At 41.5% G+C, this 25,507-nt stretch overlaps 1 protein-coding gene across 1 annotated transcript in view; it reads right to left on the minus strand.

Moving 5' to 3' along the window:
• The window catches only part of LOC142098168 (sodium channel protein type 2 subunit alpha-like), a 99,996-nt gene that overhangs the window by 36,547 nt on the left and 37,942 nt on the right, over positions 1-25,507 (minus strand). Inside the window, exons 7-13 of the mRNA XM_075180731.1 lie at positions 24,147-24,344; positions 22,003-22,066; positions 19,379-19,520; positions 18,619-18,825; positions 17,279-17,422; positions 14,313-14,648; positions 6,522-6,654 (exon numbers count right to left, since the gene is read on the minus strand). Of these exons, the coding sequence (XP_075036832.1) occupies positions 6,522-6,654; positions 14,313-14,648; positions 17,279-17,422; positions 18,619-18,825; positions 19,379-19,520; positions 22,003-22,066; positions 24,147-24,344 (1,224 nt within the window). The remainder of the gene's footprint in view (positions 1-6,521; positions 6,655-14,312; positions 14,649-17,278; positions 17,423-18,618; positions 18,826-19,378; positions 19,521-22,002; positions 22,067-24,146; positions 24,345-25,507) is intronic.

Genomic DNA, 25,507 nt, shown 5'->3' on the forward strand with positions numbered 1-25,507 from the left:
CGCCTCTATAAGCATAAGGAGTCATATATTTAAAATGCGACTGACTCTACATACAGATGTAAGTCTTTTTTGTGGCCATGTGCAGTAGTAAAATTTGTATTTTGCTCTACCTTGTGTCACGCTGTAGGCCTATGAAGGCTGAAGAGAAATAGACACTAACCGGTATTAGCGCAACTGGTCAAAGAGGCGCGGAGTTTAACGTGCCCCTGGTGTTCACCAGGGTCCCCCGCAAGGAGGTTTGGACTTCGCAGCAGAGAGCACGCAGGTCGCGGTCCTATTAGCCAGTTACCAGTGTAGCGTAGAGAGGTCAGACGGTTCCGGGTCACAGCAATCAGGGATATCAGGTACAAAAGGGAAATCCAGTAGAGTAGTCGCCAAGCCGAAGTCACGGTACAGAATGGGTCACACAGAGGAAGGGGATGGTCGCCAAGCCGGGGTCACAACAGTAAACAGGAAGCAGGATACTCAGGGACAACAAGGGAGTGTGGAAGCCAGGAACACTGGTGGTGAACCTGTTACTCTGGAACCCTAATGGCGCCAGATACAGGTTTAATTAATGGTCATGATGCACTAATTGGCGGAAAGGAGGAGGCGGTGATAGGAGAAGGCAGCGGCGTCCCGTTGCCTAGCAACGGAGCGAAGGGCAGGGCGCATGCGCCCGAAAATACAGAGGAAGCCAGAAGCTGCCGCCGGGAGGTCAGACGTCCGTTCCCCGTCTGACAGTACCCCCTCCTCTCCTCCCTCTCGGAGAAGGATTGACTCTCTTCAGGAATTTTGCAAGGAGACGAGGAGCATGAAGGTCGGCTTCAGAGACCCACGATCTCTCCTCAGGACCGTAGCCCTTCCAGTGTACTAGATACTGGGGTTTGCGGTGGAAGAGACGTCTCTTCAGAATCTTCTCGATTTCGAATTCATCATCTAAAGATGTTTTAACAGGTGGAGGAGGAGCAGGTTCCGTGAAGAATTCGTTGAGAATCAGCGGTTTTAGCAGTGAAATATGAAATGTGTTATGGATCTTGAGAGACGAAGGTAATGAAAGCTTGAAGGAAACCGGATTGATTACTTGTGCTATGGAAAAGGGACCAATAAACTTAGGAGCCAATTTCATGGATGGGACTTGGAGTCGAAGGTTGCGCGTAGACAACCAAACACGGTCTCCTACCCTCAGGACTGGAGCAACTCTTCTATGAAGATCAGCCGCTTTCTTCTGTCTCTGTACTGAAGTAGACAGTGCTTCTTTGGTTTGAGACCAGATTTGAGAGTAGTCATGGATGAGAGTATCAGCCACTGGTACTAGAGAAGAGGGAGCTTCGGATAAGAAAGGAGGAGTGGGATGTCTGCCGTAGATAATGAAAAATGGAGAACGACCAGAGGAAGAATGTAGAAGATTGTTGTGGGCGAATTCGGCCCAATACAGAAGATCATTCCATGACGTTTGATGATCAGAAGCAAAACACCGTAGGAAACACTCCAAGTCCTGATTCACTCGTTCTGTTTGTCCGTTAGTTTGGGGGTGATATCCGGAGGAAAATTTGAGACTGACTCCAATCTTATTATAAAAAGCTCTCCAGAACATAGCGACAAATTGTACTCCTCTGTCAGAGATGATCTCTTGAGGACATCCATGAAGTAGGGAAGATGTTCTTTAGAAACAAATCTGCGAGTTTAGGGGCTGAAGGGAGACCTTTACAAGGAGTGAAGTGTGACATTTTTGAAAAGCGGTCTACCACGACCCAGATGGTATTGTAGCCATTGCTCAAAGGGAGATCGGTGATGAAGTCCATTGTAATGCTGGTCCAGGGAGAATCCGGAATTGGCAGAGGAAGGAGAAGACCGGGAGGACTTTGTCTTGGCACCTTATGGCGTGCACAAACCGAACATGCAGATACGAATTTTTGAACATCTGAAGCCAGTTTAGGCCACCAGGTATCTGGAGAGGAATTCCTTGGTTCTCTTGTAACCGGCATGGCCGGCAAATTTGGACTCGTGAGCCCAACATAGTAGCTTAGAGCGGAGATGAGGTTCCACAAATGAACACCCCGGAGGGGGAGAGGTCGCTGAAGAATTGGTAATGGCCACTATTTGCATTGGATTTAGAATAATTTTGTTGTGTAAACAAGTGAGAATACCAGTATTATCAAAGGACCTGGAGAGAGCATCGGCCTTGGAGTTTTTGGAACCGGGACGGAAGGTAAGAATGAGTTGGAACCTGGCAAAGAAGAGAGACCAGCGAGCTTGACGGGGGTTAAGACATTGTGCCTCCTGGAGATAAGTAAGATTTTTATGATCTGTCATTACCGTGACGGGATGTAAGGCACCTTCTAGTAAGTGGTGCCACTCCTTAAGGGCAATCCTAATGGCCAATAATTCCTTGTCACCGATTCCATAATTTAGTTCAGTGCTAAAGAATTTCTTAGACAGGAATCCACAAGTCTCTAATGTTCCTGAAGAAGATCTCTGGGAAAGTATTGCTCCAATTCCAACCGAAGAAGCGTCCACTTCAATGAAAAATGGTCTCCCCTGGTCTGGCTGTTTGAGTATAGGGGCCGAAAGAAATGCTTCTTTAAGAGTCTTGAAAGCCAATATATCTTCGACAGGCCATGGTTTGCAGCAGGCACCTTTTCGAGTTAAAGCTGTAATAGGACAAATAATGGACGAAAAGCCTTTAATGAACTGCCGGTAATAATTGGCAAAGCCGATAAAGCGTTGGGTAGCTTTGAGACCAATAGGTAATGGCCAGTTGACAATGGCCTCCACTTTCTGCGGATCCATCAGCAGGCCAGTGCCTGAAACTATGTACCCTAGAATTGGAACTTGTGAACGCTCAAAAAGGCATTTCTCCAGTATACAATATAAGGAATGTTTCCGGAGACGAGAAAGAACAGTCTTGACATGGAGACGATGAACATGTAAATCAGATGAAAATATCAAAATATTGTCCAGGTAGACAATCATGAATTGATACAGAAGATCCCTGAAGATCTCGTTGACAAAATCTTGAAAAACTGCTGGGGCATTGCAAAGTCCAAACGGCATAACTAAGTACTCATAGTGCCCGTCACGGGTGTTAAATGCCATTTTCCACTCATCGCCCTTCCGAATGCGGATCAAGTTGTAGGCCCCTCTGAGATCTAATTTAGAGAAGATTTTGGCTCCTCTGATCCGATCGAACAGTTCTGTAATTAATGGGAGTGGATAGTGGTTCTTGATGGTAATATCATTAAGACGGCGATAGTCTATGCAAGGTCTTAATGAACCGTCTTTTTTTTTTACAATAAAGAATCCAGCTCCTGCTGGCGAGGTAGACTTTCTGATAAATCCTCTTTGAAGGTTGTCTGAGATATATAAAGACATCGCCTTTGTCTCGGGGAGAGCCAGGGGATAGACTCTACCTTTGGGAATGGTTTTGCCGGGAATTAGCTCAATGGGACAATCCCATGCTCGGTGTGGAGGGAGAGTCTCTGCAGCGGTCTTGCTAAACACATCAATGAAATCTAAATACGGCTCTGGTAGTTTGAGGTGAGAATCCAGAGAGAGACAAGGAAGTTGGTTAGGAGGGAGTATTTTCGAGAGACATTGATCGAAACATGAAAAACCCCAGGAGGTAACTTGAGCGTGAGCCCAATCGAATTGTGGTGAATGTTTTCTGAGCCATGGTAACCCTAAAATGATGGAGTTAACGGACTGTGGGATAACCATGAACTGAATCCACTCTTGATGGAGAACCCCTACCTGCAACTGAACTGGAGCAGTAGTGTCAGTGATGGAACCGTTGCTGACACGGTTACCGTCAACTGCAGTAAGAACCAAGGGTTGCGGCAATGGAGTGCAGGGTATGTGAAGCTTAGACACCAGAGTGTCAGAGATGAAGTTTCCTGCAGATCCGGAATCCACAAATGCAGAACAACTTAGGGAGGAATCCGAGAATTTGAGGGTGACAGGCATCAGAAAACTGTTATCTTTGGAAGGAGAGGGAGAATGAAGGCAGGAACCTAGAACAACCTCCCTGGTGTTGCTTAGGCGGTGAAGTTTTCCGGCCTCTTGGGACAAGAAGATAGCAGATGGCCGGATTCTCTACAGTAAAGACACAGACGATTCTTGATCCTGCGTTCCCTCTCATCCCGTGACAGGCGAGAGAGTCCAATTTGCATCGGCTCTTCCGCCGGGAGAGCTGGGGATTGAAAATGAGGAGCCAAACGTACAGTGCGACGACCTCTCCTGAGAACGCTCTTGAAGGCGAATGTCTACCTTGACACACAGACAGACCAAGTCGTCAAGCTTGGAGGGAAGGTCTTGCGAAGCCAGTGCGTCCTTGATAGGATCTGACAGGCCTTGCCAATAGGTGGCGGTGAGAGCTTCATCATTCCAGCCTAATTCTGAGGCTAAGGTACGAAACTGAACAGCGTATTGGCCTGCAGTTAAGGAGCCTTGGCGAAGAGCTAACAAACTGGATGCAGCCGAAGACACCCGACCAGGCTCATCAAATACCCTCCGGAAGTTCTCAATGAAAGTATCAGAATGAAGGAGGGATCCATCTCTTCGTTCCCACAGTGGCGAGGCCCAAGCTAGGGCTTGTCCCGTCAGGAGGGAAATAATGTAGGCTACCTTAGCTCTCTCAGATGCGAAGTTTTCCGGTGTCAGTTCAAATTGGATGGAACACTGATTCAGGAAACCACGGCATCCTTTGGGATTACCGTCGTATTTCTCTGGGGTTGGAATCCGTAGTGTTCTAGAGGTAGCAAGTACTGCGCTTGGTGGTGCAGCGGCCGGAGCAGGAGCAGGAGCTGGAGCTGCTGCCTGAGAAGTGCTCAGGGAATCCAAGCGGGAAATCACTCCTTGTAAACACTGCAAGAGTTGCGATTGGTTGGCCTCCTGCCGTTCTACCCGTACTCCTAAATGGATGAGGAGGCTTAGGGATGAGGGTTCTCCGGTACCGTCAGTCATGGCCAGAGTAAACTGTCACGCTGTAGGCCTATGAAGGCTAAAGAGAAATAGACACTAACCGGTATTAGCGCAACTGGTCAAAAAAGCGCGGAGTCTAACGTGCCCCTGGTGTTCACCAGGGACCCCCGCAAGGAGGTTTGGACTTCGCAGCAGAGAGCACGCAGGTCGCGGTCCTATTAGCCAGTTACCAGTGTAGCGTAGAGAGGTCAGACGGTTCCAGGTCACAGCAATCAGGGATATCAGGTACAAAAGGGAAATCCAGTAGAGTAGTCGCCAAGCCGAAGTCACGGTACAGAATGGGTCACACAGAGGAAGAGGATGGTCGCCAAGCCGGGGTCACAACAGTAAACAGGAAGCAGGATACTCAGGGACAACAAGGGAGTGTGGAAGCCAGGAACACTGGTGGTGAACCTGTTACTCTGGCACCCTAATGGCGCCAGAGACAGGTTTAAATAATGGTCATGATGCACTGATTGGCGGAAAGGAGGAGGCGGTGATAGGAGAAGGCAGCGGCGTCCCGTTGCCTAGCAATGGAGCGAAGGGCAGGGCGCATGCGCCCGAAAATACCGAGGAAGCCGGAAGCTGCCGTCAGCAGGTCAGACGTCCGTTCCCCGTCTGACAGGAGATCAGCGGGGACGGCGTCTGACACCTTGGCTGTTCCAATGAGAAGCCAATTGGCACACAGTTAATGTAACCTTTGAGTATTCATATTCCTCTGTCCAAATCAGTGATCGTTATCTCTTACAAGCTCTGTAAGTAATCTTACCATCGGAATATATGACACATCCACAATGTGCTGAATTTGCAACTTGGCAGATAAGTAAACAGGTAAACGTGGATATCAAACAGCTGAGGGTCAATGAGGATTTTATATTAAATGACATATTCTATATTTCATATTTTCTAGCGTCTTGTACATAGCTGAACCTAAACTGGGTACAGCAATTATAATCTCTGGTAGAAGGAGTCAGGTGGACGACCCAACTCTTATAATAACTGCTAAGAACACAACTCTTGGTTACCTGCCATTGTTAGTATTAAATTGTACTACCATTACCATTACTGGACAGTACTAGCTCTCCATTGTGGGACACCTTATTTGCCATCTATTAGAGAGCAATTGTAACGAATCTTTATCATCTCTAGTATATGGTGTACCATTCAAATTGGTTCAATCTGATGTTCTGTCCTCCATCCACTGGCCAGTGTTGATTTTATACAGCATATTTTATGGTTTATTTTTATTATTATTATTATTTTTATTTTTATTAAAGTGTTTATATATACCTCACGGATTGATTTGCATTTTTCATATGTGTACATCAGTTATCAGCGTTGTTGTTTGTTGTGTTAAATTGTACTACCATTAGCCTGTATTTTTGAAGAAGTTTCATATGGAAGCAAGAGCTGGGCAGCATGGTGGCTAAGTGGTTAGCACTTCTGCCTTACATCACTGGGGTCATGAGTTCAATTCCCGACCATGGCCTTATCTGTGAGGAGTTTGTATGTTCTCCCCTATAGAGCATGTTTATATACATACAGCTGAAATAAATAAGCTACAAAAGACAATTTCCTACCTTCCATTGTATTTGTTAAGATAGTAGCTATACTCAAAGCCCTTTGTCTCCCAGATGGATCTTCCAGCAAATCCATGGAGATTTTGTATGAACTTGGTTTCCTCTTGTTTACTTCTGTCTCTGTAGTAGTGCCCTGCAAACCAAGATGTACACAGTCATTGAAGCTGCTGTCATCACATACATTATATGTTTCTATAGTCCATTTCCGTAGCACTTATTCATACTATTATCACCTAGCATTTTTGAATATACAAAATCAACATTTTACAGAGTGTTGTAAATATATTTAGCATCACAATGGATAGTTCATACAATGCATTTGTTACATTGTAATAAAAAGTGCAAAGTTCAAACATCACGGAGCTGATCTAATGTTAGGTGCAAGTCTTACCTGGGTGCATAATTTGCAGCCAAGTGCAAACTTTGTTTTTCATGTTACACAAACCTTAGCCAACTGTTTTTATACACTGCATTTCAGAGTTGGGTTAGGCCACACCTCTCTCATAACCAAGTATCTGGCTATATTGTTAATTAATTTTCATAAGTATGTCTGTATTTGAGTCATCAAAATATGTTTTCTTGATTTTGATAATTTTGGCAAATTGCACCATTTCATTGCAAGGTTAAGGGCCAATATAACGTAATTCGCTGAATCGCGTCATCGAGACCCCCTCCTACAGGATGGGGAAAGAATGGCCTGCTTGGAATTTGAGAGTCTCCTGGACATTCCGGGAGAGTTGGCAACTATGAAACTATGATATTATATATATATCTATATATCTATATATATAATTTGTGACCTTGGGAGTGGTTTTCCATAGGTCTCTAAGAGACGAATTAGCTATTCAGCTGACAGTCTGCAGGGGAAGGCTGCATACAGGGTTAAGTCCCTGCACAGTAAAACTTCTAGGCTGAACACACACAGGTGGTCTAATGGGGTAATTAGTGTATGCAGTTTTATTATGATGTAACAATAAAAGCATTGTTTAATCAGCAAAAAGTTGTTTGTGTATGTGTGTCAGAAGCAGGATCACAAAGGACAGCCAAAGCACAGCTGCCCACCCAGCCAAACAAATGCAAAGGTGGTGAGTGAAATGTATTAAATACCACTATCACACACCTAACTGTTCTAAGCTGTCAGTTGCAGTAGGGATATTGCTGTATTGCAGAAAAAGCAAATATTTTGTCTGTGGAGAGAAAGAAAGAGAAAGTTTTAAAAATTGCTGGTTGTTGTCAGGGCCGGATTAACCTGAGGTCTAACTGGGCTGCAGACCAGGGGCCTCAGGCATCCAGGGGCCCTTGACAGAGCTCAGCAGCATTATTGATCGGGCCAGGGGCGCCCCCGGCCTGGTCAATACTGCGGAACCTGTCACTGTTGTCCTTCCGCGGCGCTCAGTAACCTCCATACTGAGGAGATCTCGTGAGAGTGTCATGAGATCTCCTGAGTAAGGAGCTTACAGTGCGCCGCGGAAGGACTACAGTGACAGAAAGTATGCGCTTTGGGGGGTCGGCGGGCGGCTAACGGGGGGGGCCTCACGGGAGGCAGGGGCGGCAAACGGCGAACAGGGGGGGCCCCATTAGCCCAGGGGCCTCCATTCCCTTAATCCAGCCCTTGTTGTTGTAGTGCCACACCTGGTTATTCACTGAGTTGTGAGTTAGATGTGGTTTGGGAAAAACCCTGTGCACAGAAGTTTGCTATTTGCCTGTGTGGGATGCTAAAGCACCTTTTTGTTTTGCTAACAACCTATGGAAAGTGCTGGATGTGTATAAAGATCAAGATTCTTGTATGAAAACTACAATAGAACTAAGAGTAATTGTTGCCAGTATAAATTGTCTTTGCTACAGCTAAATATGGGCAAGAGAAAGAATAAAATATGCCAAAAGGAAAGTTTACAAACAGGTGTGTTTGAAGCTCAGACAGAGATGCATTTGGAAAATCTCTTGCTCTCTGCACAAACCTGGGTCAGATTATGTAGCCAGGGAAGAGTATGATTGCTTGGAGAAAACTTTTAGAGAAGAAAACCGCTGTCTTGTAGAAGAAGTGTGGAATCTAAAGCAACAGTATTATGAAAAGATAAAAGCCCAAGAAGCTGTTTCTGAGTCCTTGAGAAATGAGCTGCATGTGTTTCAAGAGTTATATGAAGAAAGAGGAAAAGCAGTGGAGGATCTTAAAGAAACTGCAGAGATATTACTGCAGAGAGAGCAGGAAATTGTGGTTTTTGAATCCTTGAAAGATGAGTTGCAAGAGTCATATGAAGAAAAAGGAAAAGCAGTGGGAAGTTCTTAAAGAGATAGCAGAAGAGAAAGTCCAATAAATTGCTGTTTAAAAACAAAAGCTTGTTATGCTTCAGCAGGAGGTGCGCACATCAATAGAATCTGTAAAGAAACTTGTGGCATGCAAGTAAGAAAGGCTTCATCTGGTTGTAAAGCATGAAAAGCCTGAACGATTGCTCAATGAAGAAAAGACTGTCAGAAAACCTTTCCCACTCTCATAGAACAGCCTGAATTAGAACGGACTCATAAGTGTCCTTTTACAAAACTAAGGGGCTGAGAGAGAGTGAGAGAGAGAGAGAGAGAGGACAGGCTGTTTCAGAACAGTGTTCTCAAGTGGCAAGAAGACAAAATCCCCATTCATACGCTGGTAGATGAGGATGAGAGGACACTTAAAGTGGTAATGGGAGAGGCCAAACACTTGAGATATGTTGTTGGACAAGCTTTGGTCAAGTCTCAATCAAACAAATTGGAACATAGACTTGCACAAAATGAAAGATGCATTGTCATGGATATTTGCCCTCCTCGCAAAGTCTGCTCCACCCTACTTGGTGACGCTAGGGGGAGGGATATGTGTCAAAGTGAGTGGTTTGACACAGGCCTCTAAGAGAGGAAATAGCTATTCAGTTGGCAGGGGAAGGCTGCATACATGGTTAAGTCCTTGCAAAGTAAAACTCCTAGACTGAACACACACAGGTGGTCTAATGAGGTAATTAGATTAAAGGGAGGGATTTTGTATATATAAACCTGTATTGTGCATATGTGCAGTGAGACTGATGCTAAACAGTGGCCGGTGATTAGACAGGAGAACTATGTCTAATCAGTCAGTGTGAGGTTGCCTGGCGTCATCCTGACTGAAGGGAATGTTTTACTGTGATATAACAATAAAAGCATTATTTACTCATATATATATATATATATATATATATATATACTAGCAAGAGCACCCTTCTTGTGGCAGGGGCACCCTGCAGACCATCAGTGCACCGACAACTTCTTGTTGTAAATCACACTTACATTTATTGTTTGCATTAGAATAAATGGCAACACTTCTTGTCAGGATGACACCAGCAAGCGATACCCTTTGCTTACACCTCCGGGTGACCCTATTGCTAGCTCAACATAGTTCATCTCTCTCATAACTGCCCAACTAGTTCAGCATCAGTCACGTCTAACGAGTGCACAATTCAGGATTAAATACACAAGTCTCCTCCGTTTGGTCTAATCATCTCAATATACCGCCTGTGTGTGTGCAAGGCTAGGAGTCTGACTCTGCAAGGATGTAACCCTGTACACAGTCTTTCTCTGAAGATAGATAGATAGATAGATAGATATATAGATAGATAGATAGATAGATAGATAGATAGATAGATATAGATATTCTACCAAAATCTACATAAGTATACATAAGAAAACATATTTTGATGATTCCTTCCATAATTTTAAGAAATTAGTTTTTTTTAACTGAATCTATTTCCTCTAATGTGTTAATCCTATGCAGTAGGAGTCTGATATCTAGGTAAATAAGCATACAAAGTGTATGCCTTTCAGCACTGCGGCAGTGGGTTCAGTCCTAAACAGGGCACCATCTGTGTAATATTTGTATGTAACCCGTGTTCATGTGTGTTATCTGCTGTTGCTTCAGTTTACTCCCACGGTCTAACAGCATACTGGTAGGATAAATAGCTTCTGGCCATATATAGACCATATATATAATAATTATAATATAAAATTGCACCGCACCAGTTGTGTAAGGCTTAGACCTGGTGTGGACATTGATTACACAGTGGGTCGACGCTATGCCTTATATTCATAAGGTAATCTCCCACGCACTTTTCTGGCTACTATAAGAAATCAGCTCCTTTGTATGTTCACCGGAACTCTAATCTTGCAAATCTCGCACAATTACATTCGCACCTCACTCATAATTGTATCAGAATGAAGTGGGCGGGTAATATTACAGTGGGGGTCGTAAATGCTTCCCTAGAATGTCATTTCACTCCTTGAACTGCACATTCCCCAGTGGTTCAGCTATAATAACAATGCACCCACACAAACCTTAAAATAAGACACTTCTGGGTAGTTTGACGTTTGTTTCACCTGAGAATTTACAACATGTACTGTATGATTTTTTTATAATATAAAACTAATTAGAATATAGATTGATATGCGCCTATTAACAAACTTTAAAATCAGTAAATGTGCAGAAATGCTTTCTTTAATGTCAGCATGATACCATTAGAGACATGTCATATGTGAAAATAATGTATGTAATAATAATAATAATAATAATAAAAAACAGCCAGTAAACCAAAAAACAATTTAAAAAGAAGGCCATATGAGATGCAGGTTTTAGACATGGATTGTTCATAAATTTCAATGGAAACATGCAAAAAAAGGTATGATCTATATCTGAACACACAAAACAACTATGGTAAAATATAATAGTGTCCATTTGGGATGGAGATTATGGGGTGCATTCAGGATTGGACGTACTGCACATGCCCAACAAAAATGCGTATGCATACGTCCGTATATAGTTTTTTGTGCATCGATGACTTCTGCCTCCTTATATCTGAGCGGCGGAACAGGGGTGGGCAAGCAGAGGCCGAGTTCAGTATAATGATGTAACTGGGAAACAAGGTGGCATCAGCAAACACACCTTTCAGGAGGCGTATATTTTGCTGGTGCTGGAGGCTGGTACAGCGATAGGTAATGATGGCGATGACTGTCAGCAACACTATCTAGCCTCTTCTGATTGGCTGATTGTGTATTGACCATTCTATCTGGTAGTACTTAGGTCATAAGGGTCACAGCTATTTTGTATGCAGTTACATCTGTTCGCATTACTTAATTGACATTTTAAATTTGATTTTAAAGGGAAAAACAACAAATGATTGTATCTAATTGAATCTATTTAATTGTTTGTATTTAACTATATTTTAGATGGAACGTGCGACTTTTGCATTTATTAAGAGCTGTCAAGACACGATTCTCTCTTGTGAATATGACCAGTCATTACATTATTAGATTGTGTACAAATAGGGTAATGTGACTTTAGCATTTACTACTAACACTGTCACAGTAAATCTCTACGCTATCATAGGGGCATAAGTATACACACTTGTTACACCTGACGCACTCCTGGCGCAAATGATGTTGTCTTTGCTGGACACATCTTGAGATGGGTCCAACTGAACATATGCTTTAAATATACTTTTTTTAATGTGTGTCTATTCCCTCCATGCAATTACCTCTAGCTGGGATGGGGGGCCCCATGGGCCAGTCCCATAGTGGGCTATCTTGGGCTGGGCCACTTGTATTTTTTGTTCCTTTAAAATGTTCCAAATAGGCTGTTGAGTTGAGTCATATTTGCCGACCTTTGAAAAGTTAATCCCGGGAGATCCCGGGCAGTGGACGTGGTTGGAGGGCAGGAGGGGCGGGGCGCGGTCAATCACGTCATTTTGGCCCTGTCCCCCGTGACAAAATGCCATTTCTGTTGCGGGGTGGGGCCAAAATGATGTGATTCACCGGGAATCGCGTCATTTTGACGAGCAAGTTGCAGTATGCGGGATACTTGCCTGCTCTCCCGGGAGTCCGGGAGACCTACCCGAATTTCGGGAGTCTCCCGGACATTCCGGGAGAGTTGGTAAGTATGAGTTGAGTCTTGTCCCCCAGACAAAAATTTGCCAGTCTCCCCCTGCCCATTAATTAAACAGAGAGGAGGCAGACACTTTGTGAGCAGGACCAATATTGTTCAAAATATAACCATTCCATTTTCTAGTAACTAGTTACATCACTGGGAAATGAAGCCGCTTTTTCATCTTTACGGAGATTTTTTTTCTCTCATGAATACACGCAGAATATCACTCGGGAATCATACAGATATCTCAGATTTTTCCTATGTTTATATCCCAAATTGCTATGAATGAATATTGGTTTAACTGCTTCCACTTTGTATAGGTGATGGGAGTACTTTAGGGAGGAGGAACACAATGAAATACAATTTTCTTTAAAAAAGACATTGAATAATTTAAATTATGCTGAAATGGTTTAACCTCTGATATGTTCAAATCAAACAATTCAACGTTGCTTCACGCATGTTGTGAAATTGTGTGCGAACCATGCTCGTCGTTACTCCTCCGCCTCTGGCTTTTGGTGCCTTCCTGCACTTTTTACTGAAGATATTGCTTTTTATGTCTGGACGCATTCTGTGCTTTTCAAATACTATTTTGTTAACAATGTTCTGGGGCGTTTAAATAAAAAGTGAATGCAAAAGCTGAAATAAACTTTCCAATTTTAAAAAAAAAAAGTTTTCCCAGTGTCTTTTCCTGAACTTTAGGGTTCATTTTAATATTATAAATGGGGGAGATAAAATATTAGGTAGGGATGGGAAGGGGGAAGGTATATAAGGGAGTGAGTATTATTGTGGCACAGTGGTTAGCATTGCTGCCTCTCAGCTCTGAGGTCATGAGTTCTGTTCCCTATCTGTGTGGAGATGATATGTTCTCCCCGTGTTGGCGTGGGTTTTTTCCTCTCACACTCCAACGACGTACAGGTAGATTCATTGGCTACTGACTAAAATCGGCTCTAGAGTGTGTGCTTGTGTGTTAGGGAATTTATAATGTAAGCTCCAATGGTGCAGGGACTGATGTGAGTGACACATATGCTCTGTACAACGCTGCGTAATATGGTGGCGCTATATAAATAATAATAATAAGTATCAGGTATACAGAAAGCACGACATTATTAGATGTGATCAGGAGCATGGAGAGGGAGGGGGAGCAAGTACAAAGGAGTCTGGGCCTGCCTGTTTGGTGGGAGGAGCCACCAGCCTGGTGTGGCCACGCCTCTTTCTTCTGCTATTGAAGGGGCCCTAAGAAGTTGCTGTTCCGGGGCCTGAAATTCCTCTTAGTGGGCTCTGATAGTGATTATATCGGTCAAATATTTATAATATGAGATTATGAGGTTCCAGACATTCCAGAGTTAAATGTAAACCACGGTTCCCACCAGATTCTTTTAATCATCTAGTTAGAGTTGTTGATCTTCTTTGGCCTGGACTAGGATACTGATACTTGAATACCAATGTATCAGGTTTGCAGAAAAGAGCAATCCTGTGCCATCTCTAAGGGCAATGAAAATAAATAACTCTGCCTAGATGATATAAAGGCTTTGATGAAAATCACAAAAGGAAGACAGAAAAGCAATATATATGGTAAACGCTGCAGGAGGGTATGTAGAAAACACTCAGAGCTAGATTTACTAAGCTGCAGGTTTTAAAAAAGTGGGGATGTTGCCAATAGCAACCAATCAGATTCTAGCTTTCATTTATTTAGTACTTTCTACAAAATGAAAGCTAGAATCTGATTGGTTGCTATAGGCAACATCCCCACTTTTTCAAACCCGCAGCTTAGTAAATCTAGCCCTCAATGTGTTTCGGAGCTGTTAAATCCTTCAAATAAAAAAAATCATTGCTTGTCCTTCATCATTAAGAACTGGTTGCGGTGTCCACACTGTTACCTCTGGGAAGAGTCCAGCAGGCGCACATGACCCACTGACCAAGGAGACTACTCCATTACAGTCCACAGTACTGTGCATTTTACCATTCATGGAAAGTAATGGCAGAATCCTGGATGATGGACTTGTCTGGCTAACGGTGCTATTTCGCCGCTGTCCTTGTCTTCCAGGCACAAACAGAGAGTCCCTTCTACTGTCGTTATCTTCAAAAGTACTGTGTTCATCGTCAGCAAAATCGTTCTCTGAGCCTACATCCTTGGCGTGATCTCTGAAGCTAAAAATGCTGCCTCTGCTATTGCGCCGAGGGGAGAACAGAGGACCGCGGATACTCAGCTGCGACTGTAAATATAAACACAACAAGATATATTTAGAAGTGACACAATTGTTTATTTTTAATATTTGACACATAATACAGGACTGGAGCTTTAAATATTATAGTATGTGGTAATATGTCCTTTTGAATAATTGAAGAGCGAGTGAAGATGCTGCTAGACGAATATAGCAAAACCTATGTACTATTGAGCTAAACAATATACTGTACATCATCTCAAGTAAGGGTTTATATTTAAACATGCTTACTAAATCTTCTCCTAGATAAGAGATGACATTGTTAATTAGTTTCGGGCAGTGCAAAAACCAGACTGTTTAAGGTAACAGAAATGTACACACCAGACTAGAGGATCCGCACAAAGAGAAAGGACCAGTGATGTCAAAGCAAGAATAACTGACATGATGTGCTTTATCACTTGAGATTTTTGCCCTAAGGGTGTTTACAAAATGACCAATATGAGGTCCACAACACAGGATGTGCCATTTCTCCTCTTTAATATGATGTAAATAACCTATTTGCACATGATTGACATTGCATTACTTAGCACATTACAAAATCAGTGATTGCAGCTTTGTTTATTCTGATGGAAACAGCTAAGGCATTGGGGCTGTGTGTGGTCTAGGTGTATAAATACACCCCATTCTGTAGCCATCTGTAAAAATTGATATTGTGGGGCTAAATATTTAAACATGTGTTAAAGGGTAGAGCTTGTGCATTTTGGGCGACAATCCTAGTTTAGCAAGTTGCTGCAGAGTACTTTCCTCCCACAAGACATCTTGATTACTATATATAAGTTAGAGGTGATTGAGCACTGAATGCACAGCAATTACTTCTACACCATTTATAATTGAAAGCATATTTCTATGTACACAATAGAGCTACTTAATGAAAATATTACAATTGCACAAATACACATGAAAGCCTCAATTGTTTTCTCCATCAGTCCCAACTAGAAGTTCCTTTTTCCTGCACGGACTGGATTTTTTAAATCTGCTTGTGGGGCTGCCAACAACTCCATCCCCGACCATGTGCATCTCATTCATCCAAATGGCATCTAGAGCACTACACACCTTTATCTCACTGGATTACGTTTTTAACTCTTTACTTTCTTCACAGCTTATACACCCATTATTTCATTATTTCAGTGACACCCTTGTTTTAATATTCCTGGTTTATATAGCAGATCTGTCAACTTGAACTATGTGAGTGTCTATCAAAGATAGCAAAATTAAAATCCGTTTTGCACTGCTCTGCAAATACGTGGGAACGACTTCCATTCACCCGCCATGCAAACTTCTCTTCTTCACAAACGTGACCATTTTACTCGGAAAACAAAGACGTCCTGGCAGAAAGTTCTAAGCTGAATTTGTGCTGCGGAGTAGATGTTTCCCTAAAATGTGCTTTTTTTTTTTCATTCAAACTAATATGAAGCACTCATATGCATGCATTGTGACTCACTTGCTACCTGGCATCTGAATGGAATATTCACACAATTACTTTACAATACCTATAGTAGTAATTTAATAGGTATGGGCTATAGGTATGGGCTAAAGGTCACAAATTCAAAGGGCCTGAGTCATTAAGGAGAGTAAAGCATAAAAAAGTAGTAACTTTGTATCTGGACAAAACCATGTTGCATTGGAGGGGAGGTAAATGTAAAATGTGGGGACAGATTTATAGTTGGGGTAGGGCATGTCCTAGATCAACTTTAAATTTCAATGTACAAATAAAGATATTATGTAATTGTGTGCTATATGAAAAAAACAGCCAGTATTTTACTGATGTGCAAAATAATAAACAAATTTGCACCCTTTGCATTGATTAACATGGTTTATCCCAGAGAACATTTACTCCTTTTTTTGCCTTACCTTCCTTAATGACTCAGGCCCAAAGAGTTTAGGCATTAGTTCATATATAGTGACTGTTCAGCTCACAGATATACATGATGTAGTTGTTTACATAGGTGTGAATGGGCCATAGCAGTGAATGGGCCATAGCAGTACCAGTTGGGGGCTTGTGCAATGCATCGGCGTATTAGAAATAACCTCTACTATCTTATTAGGAAATATATAGTTAAAATATAAGTTGCTACTCAAATACATTGTAACTGTAACAAATTAAATAGTTTTAACATAATATATTTGAAAGATTGAAAAATTTCAAAAGCAAAGAACATGTATTGTATCTACAGCCTGAGACCTACACACAATAGCGGCAGCCATTTTTGAGGACTGAAATACTCATTAGAATGCAGCCTGTCAATTCTCCAGGAACTAGTGACACTAGTTACGTTATTTGTTCCTATTGAGACCTAAGAAATATATGGCTGTCTCTACTCTGTTCAGACGATGAGTACAATTTAATATTTAGATTCTAGCAATTGGATTAATCCTAAGATTCTAAATTATTTCACTCTTCCACTGGTCCTCGGTACAGGGAAAAGTATATATAAAAAAAACCACCTGTCTCCAGCAGTATAATGAAATCTTACCTCTGGGGGGAAAGATGCCTTCTTGTAATACTCTAGCTGATTCCCTTCCCTGGTAGAATGGAACCCTTTTCTCTTTAAACTCTTTTCAGATCCAGATATATAATATTTTTCCTCATCCCTTTTCTCATCTCCATCACAATTCTCTACCTGTTGTCTTTGCTTCTTCCAGTTCCTACTTTCTTTGGCACTCTTAGAACTCAGCTTTGACACTGTAGATGAACTTTCGGATGCATCGTCCGGTTCAGCTTCTTCGCTTAATTCTTGTGAGTCTGCCAATGCTGCTGCTACAGCCTACAATAGTCAATTGTATTAATTGTATTTAAATGGACATTATACATATGTTATATATACCACTATGGGGTAGATTCAATTAGCCGCGTTATCCTTTAGAACACTGAGTTGCTCTTTAGAACACTGCATTGTTCTTTAGAACACTGCGTTATTCTTTAGAACACTGCATTGTTCTTTAGAACAACGCAGTCCGCACATCATTACCGTTACTATGGTAATTTCTCTGCGTAGAAATTACCGTAGTAACGCGCAGCTATTACCGTGTTAGTGGTAATAGTGCGCGGGCCGCGTTGTTCTAAAGAGCAACGCGGCTTACTGAATCTACCCCTATATTTGTAAGCATATTTTTACAAAATGTACTATATTTTTAAATGTATATTTCCTTTGTACTGCGTCTCATCAGTAACACATAAAGTTCTAGAACTTTTTAGTGACCATTTCAAATAATATTGTAGTGCAATTAGATGTAGAATTTCACTCCTCTTGCAAAAAATTTGGTTTATTTTTCATTTTAAACTACTTGAAAATAGCCTGAATTTGTGCCCTTCCTTTGCACGAAATGAGATAGGGATGAGGAAGAAGCTTCCAAAAAAGGAAAGTGACACATAATAAGGTAAATAATTAAACTAATTGAATGTGTGAACTTTGTTTCCTATAGAGAACACCTGTCGACATTCTCAATTGGAAAAAAATGAGTTTGTGCCACACCTTGATCATCCAGACCACACCTATTTCCCGCTCAGCCACAGCCCTTTCATGCTAGCCCATCTCGCTTTTTCCAATGGCACATTGACTATTGGGGGTATGTCCATTACAGAATTATGTTGCAATAATCAATTGAAGTGTGTCCTTCTAATTCCATGGAAAACACATACAAATGATGTAAACATTTTTTTACAAAGGCCCACTTCAAAGTTTGTGACACACAGACACCACAGACAGCAAACTGACTATGACTAAAATCACAATTCACCGTAGCCCACCTAAAAGTAAGCATTTATGGAACAAATACCAGGCATATTATAGCTTCAGACCTTTGATGAGCTACTGAGTTAGGAAATATTAAAACAGGTCCAGTTGAAACATACACTAAGAGCAACATGCAACAAGATTTGTCTTATAACACAACTGTAGCTACATCATTACTGAGTACATTTTATTTGAGAAGTTCATGAAGGTTGAGATATTGATGTTACCTGAGCTTCCCCCTGTTGCTTTTTCAATTGTTCCATCATTTTCTGAAATTCCACGGCTTTCAGCTCGGCCTCTTCTAAAGTTGCCTGATTCTGTTCTTCATAAGCCATGGCAACCACGGCCAAGATCAGATTTACCAAATAGAAGGAGCCCAAGAAGATCACCAGTACAAAGAAGATCATGTAGGTTTTACCAGCAGCTCGCAGGGTCTGTATAGAAATATAAGTACTAGAGACAACAAGAACGCTCAGCATTTTAATTAGGATTTAGCATAAGGGCTCATTTCCTCTGTGGCAGCCTGTTTGTGGGCCCAGCCTATATTAATTCTTTAAGAACTAACACAATCACATTCTCAAGTTTCTAGTGAATTTATATTTGTATTATCTTGCATAATAATTCAATCAAACAAAATGGCTGCCTTCAGTAAGAGTCATTTACAAAATGTAAAATCTTTGTACTTGTACAATGGATGTGCCCACTTCACAGTGTTTAGAAACCCCCCTTACAAGCTTACTATGTCTAGGTTTCTTAAAAATGTGTTGCAGACATTTTTTACCTCAAAATTATCTCACACAGTGTTGGCTGCCATCTTGTGGGCCAAGCCAATATTCACCCTATCAATTGACAAGGACTAATGAGATCATTACGCTGTGCAATTAGTCAATATTATGGTTATACTCTATGATGTTTATGTAAATAAGGTGATATATACATTTGATTAATCAAGGAAATTCATACATAAGAAAACAAATATATACCTACCTGCATGTATAGATTTTCCCAGTAGTCCTGAGTCATCAGTCGGAACAGCGATAAAAATGCCCAACTAAAGGTGTCAAAGCTTGTGTATCCATAATCTGGGTTTCTTCCCACTTTCTTACATATGTACCCTTCTGGGCACTGACTAATTGAAATGAAAAAATTACACTGTATTACAATTGCAATAAATGTTTTGCATAATTATGCAAGTAAATATTTAATGCAAAATAAATGTAACCACGATTGGCTGCAGTTCCGCTTGTGAACAGCAGGTGGCAATTGCACAGAGCATCCATTTTTCAATAGTCTACTACATCATGTATACATTATATGGACAAAAGTATTCGGACGCTTGACCATTATACCAACAGGGACTGTAATGACATTGTATTAAAAAACATATACTTTAATATGGAGTTGGTCCCCCTTTTGCAATGATAACAGCTTCCACTCTTTTTGGAAGGCTTTGAACAAGATGTTGGAGTTTTTCTGTGGGAATTTGTGCCCATTCATTCTGTAGAGCATTTATGACGTCAGGCACTGATGTTGGATAAGAAGACCTGGCTCGCAATCTCCTCTCCAGTTCCTCCCAAAGGTGTTCAACGGGGTTGAGTTCAGGGCTCTGTGCTGGCCAGTCAAGTTCTTCCACACCGAACTTATCAAACCATGTCCTTGTAGTCCTTGCTTTGTGCACTGGGGCACAGTCATGTTGGAATAGAAAAGGTCCTTCCCCAAACTGTGGCCAAAAATTTGGAAGCATAGTATTGTCCAAAATGACTTGGTATGCTGAAGCATTAAGATTGCCCTTCACTGGACATAAGGGGTCTAGCCCAAACCCTGAAAATCAGCCTCATACCATTATCCCTCCTCCTCCAAACTTCACAGTTGGTATAATGCAGTCAGGCAGGTAATGTTCTCCCAGGATCCACCAAACCCAGACTTCCCATCTGACTGCCAAACAGAGAAGTGTGATTCATCACTCCACAGAACACGTTTCCACTGCTCCACAGTCCAGTGTTGGTGTGCGTTACGCCACTCCATCCGATGCTTGCCATTGGTCTTGGTGATGTGAGGCTTGCATGTAGCTGCTCGGCCATGGAATCCCATTCCATTAAGCTCCCAGTTTTTGTGCTTAGTGGAAGTTCAGAATTCTTCAGCTATGGAATCAACAGAGTGTTGGTGACTTTTACGCACCATGCGCCTTAGCAGTCGTTGAACCCGCTCTGTGATTTTTTACGTGGTCTTCCTCTTCGTGGCTGAGTTACTGTAGTTCCTAAAAGCTTTCACTTTCTAATAATATCATTTACAGTTGATTGTTGAAATTTCACTAGCCGTCTTATTGGTAAGGTGGCATCCTATCACAGTACCACGCTTGAAGTCACTGAGCTCTTCAGAACGACCCATTTTGTATCACAAATGTTTGCGAATGAAGACTGCATGGCTCAATTTAATAATTAACAATTGTGGCCAAATACTTTTGTACATATAGTGTATATTGCATGCACACTCAAGCTAGTAGACTATTAAAGAATGTGACATACATTTAATAATTAGTTGATTTATTTGTCAATTACTGTGTATGTATGTTTATATGTATATTATATGTATGTTACACATTTAAAAGTATTGATCACTACTGATCAATGGATTTTCGTTTCAATAGAAATCTTAGAGCTTGCTGTGGTAATAATCAGCATATATATTAGGATTAGGAGGACACAGATATTATAGAGCTCAGCATTCAATACAATTTAGCAAAATTAACTTTAGCATACTATAAGGGCAGCATGGTGGCTCAGTGGTTAGCACTTCTGCCTCACAGCACTGGGGTTATGAGTTCAGTACCCGACTATGGCCTTATCTGTGTGGAGTTTCTATGTACTCCCCGTGTTTGTGTGGGTTTTCTTTGAGTGCTCCAGTTTGCTCCCAAACTCCAAAAACATACTGGGTGTTTAATTGGCTGCTATTAAAATTGACCTTAGTCTCTCTCTCTCTGTCTGTGTGGTATGGAATTAAGACTGTAAGGGGCAGGGACCGATTTGAGTGACAAATATTCTCTGTACAGCGCTGCAGAATACGTGTCGCCAGGGGAGGGCTGGCAGATTTTAGCCCAGGGGGCAAGATTTGACTCAGTAGCCTATTTTAATGGGAAAAATGCAGATGGGTCACTGACCCGGCCCAAGGTAGCCCACTATGGGTCTGGCCTGGGGGGCAGATGCCCCCTTGCCCCTCAGCCCAGGCTGCCCTTGAGTGTCGCTATATAAATAAATGATGTTGATGCTATAAGGCTGCTTCCAGCAACAGATTATGGGTACAGAGGGACCTAGAGAGATTTCCTATTTGCTATACGCAGTAGTTTGACAGAAGAAATGAGAGTGGTAGAGTCCAAATATATATATATATATATATATATATATATATACACATACACCATACCTTAAACTTTCAGTTATGCATCAAATTATATAACAATGTGAAATAATTTGTAGTAGTGAGCATATTAAAATTAAAACATTACACACAACTTTTTTGTATTAATATTATTACAGATATCTTTTATTTTCACCCCATGATTTACTCTGATGATGTATCATATCCCAATACATAATCACTAAATACTTTCTTACCCAGCATCTGAGCTATTACCACAAAGCCAAGGATCCTTGTGACCTTCAATCTTATAAAACACACCTGTCAATGAATAAGAAAACAACACATCACAACAGAATTCTGAGGTACTTCTTGTAATATTTTCTTTGACGCATTCACAATTTAAATTAAAAAAATAGTATATACAACAGACCTTAAGAAACCTGCAGCTAGTGTGGTACTACAACTCCCAGCAAGTCAGACAGTCGGGTTTACAACTTCTGGTCCAACCAAACAAATCTCCTGCGTTAAGAATTGGACTACTTAGATTGGGTAAATCACATGGATGAAATGTGGTCTTAGGAAAGTATGTTCCAGAGATGAACCGTTACAGTTTTTGTATAACATTTGCTAGTATGTACTGTTTATTGTAGAGTTCACAACCCATTAAACTTTTGATCACACGGTCACTTCCTCCAATCCATATCATGGATTGGAGGAAGTGGAAGTGGTAATGTCAACTTTAGGTCAGAACATTCCATATATATTACAATATTTTGCTGAAATACAAACAAGAGGGGCAAAATAATGTAACCGATGAGTTAATTAAAATTCAACATGTTCACTCACCTCTAATAGGGTTTTTACTGACCCCTAAATATAGTGAATTAATTTGAAGATTTATTATGTATCATTATATAGTAATATATTTTGGGGCAGTCTTGGAGACAGCCAGTGTGTGATTGGAAAGGAACCCTAACTAGCCAATTATGTACCCTCCCAATAACAGTCATTCATTAAACCCCTTTAACTCATGCTTTCCTAACGGAATCCTGAAACATTTAGATTAACACAATCACTTGAAATTGCATCTATAGTATAACCTTTTTTACTGTATTTAGCATTCAAAATTAAGCAAGGTGTAGCATTTACATACCAGAAGGACTTGTGTCTGATTTTTAATATGGGAACTTGTACATACAGGTTTTAATAATACACATTCAACACATGTCCTTAAAGCCAATTCAATGTGATGACAGTCGAAATAAATAATGTATATGTAAGGACCTGTAAACACAGGTCCTTACATTGAATTTTGCTTTGCATCAATTTTTTAGAAACATATTTTCTCGGGTTAACACTTATATAATAGTAATAATAATAGAGATCTATTGGAATGCTCTTTAAGTAGATAGTACACTACGCTGCAGGGGAGAATTCAGAACACACTGTCTACTCTTCATAAGCATTATGCGAGCTGAAATTCGTAATACCGGTAATAGTTTTTCCGTGGCGGAAACTGCGGACAATTGAAAATGCCCCTATGGGTCTCATTTAGAGTTACATGTATAGAGGCGTCTTTTGCATATGACCAAAGATGACCTCTGCACACTTGCGTTTTTACATCTGTATTTTGAGTAGCGCAAAATCTGAATTGAGGAGCACATAGATGCGCCCAAAGCAAAAAGATTCGTCAGTCATCGATTTGCAAACTTGCACCCGGACGCCTCTCAGAGGGGATCGGTGTGCTTGTGTCTGCATTCAATTACTGCACGTGCACCTTAACGTCCCTGAGCTCCTATCAAGCTGCAAGGGACCCTAAGCGCAACTAAAAATACAGGCACAAATTGGGCGCATGCGTAATGTGACAAATTTTACCCAGAATGCAATACCACCCACTGAATGACCGAGCGCGTCTGAAGTTGTAGTTCCAAAACAGCTGGCACTGAGCAGGTTTTAACCTTTCATGTCTCGTTTTCTTCCTTCCTATTAGAATTCACAACAAGACTCAACTGCAGCAAACCTGGCTTCCCGGGCATTAAGAGTATTGTTACACTGTGCACTGATGGATAGCCTGCCTCACAATGAGACAAGCATGAACTAATGTGGTCATTTACCCCAAGATACAGATGTACAACATTGAAACAATTTGTATCTAAGTTGCACAGAGAACGTAACATTTTACAATGTAATTAAATCATTGCTATCAGTACAGCTTCAGGCTTAAAAGACACAACAGATTATCATCACTCCAATATCTGGAACCAAAGTGCAATTTATTTGCTGCAGACTGATATGTAACATCTCTAAGGAAATATTAGATATACAAATAGGCTCTTTTGTTTAACTTATTGTTTTAAACGGCTGACGCGCCAGTTGCTGTATTTAAAAGGTGACGTACTTTCATTCTTGGCATAGTCTTCAAGGCTTGTATTAAGAGGTAAATCCTGCGGCAGTAGTAAGCATTTATTTCTCAAGTGTCCCATGAACAGCTGCAGTCCTATTAGAGCGAACACGCTTAGACAAAACACCGTGAGAATCATGACATCCGAAAGTTTCTTCACAGACTGAATCAGGGCCCCCACAATGGTCTTCAGACCTAAAAAAAGATTTTTTTTAAAAAAAAGTCCCTACTTTTATGAGTTTAAATAAAGAACAACATGAATGAATCAAATTGAAAGTGGAAATGAGTCCCCAAAACTTCTACGTATATTACTTGGGTAAATATAGTGCTGTATTTACATTAAGAAGACTATGGTTAAGGCTAGTGGCGGAATTACAGTGGGTGTGGCTTCTACAGGGCACAGAGGTCAGGGTGGCCTGGCAACGCTCCCGCTCTGCCGGTTCCTAACCAAATTTTGCTACGGGGTCCTTCAATGCCTAAGGCAGCATTTAGGGCAGGGGCTGGCTGGCAAATTTTAGCCCAGCGGCCAAGACTCGGCTCAGCAGCCAACTAAAGGAAAGAGGATGCAGGTAGCCCAGTGACTCAGCCCAAGGTAGCCCACTATTGAACCATCCTGGGGAGCAGATGCTTCCCTGCATCCACAGCGCAGACAGACCATGACTGAAGGTCTGAGGGCATGAGGGGCTTTTTTTTTTTCATTTTATAAAAAATATTTGTATTTTATTTTATTCTATGTTAAAGTGAGAAAAAAGTTTACGGCTTTATCTACACTTTTTTTTATTATATTATTGCTTTTGGATGCTTGTGTTACAAGCTCTAAAGCAGCAGAAAATTAAAATGACCTGATTACTTAATTAACAATTGTGTAATATACGTACATGAAAAATAATAAGGGTGCATTTCCTCTAAATCCTCTAAGTCATCTACCTTTCGTCAATCGAGCCAATATTATGTAGTTGTGCTCTAATGTGGCAAGTAAGGGGATCCCCTCCTCTGGGACCCCCTCCATTATCTGAAGCTGGGAGACAGCCCACAGAACAGGAGGACTCATTCCAAGGGGCTCAGCTATAGTGGTTGCAGAGTCTACAGGTACTGGAGGTGAGGAGGGCCGAGGCAATGGCAAGTCACTCCCACCTCTGAGGCTCCTGCTGACCCAGCAGGTCCCCATTTAGACAGTGGACTCATTAGACCGTGCATGGTAAGATGAGGTCCTTGCTCTGCTCTATTGCGAGCTTAGAGGGGGCCCAGGAGGCAAGAATGGTATTGCGAGCCCCTACCCTGATTTTGCTATTGGCCGCCAATGCACTGTTCTGCCATTAGTTCAACACATTAAATGGGCAGCACGGTGGCTCAGTGGT

Source organism: Mixophyes fleayi, chromosome 7, assembly GCF_038048845.1.
Source record: "Mixophyes fleayi isolate aMixFle1 chromosome 7, aMixFle1.hap1, whole genome shotgun sequence".
Taxonomy (NCBI): domain Eukaryota; kingdom Metazoa; phylum Chordata; class Amphibia; order Anura; family Limnodynastidae; genus Mixophyes; species Mixophyes fleayi.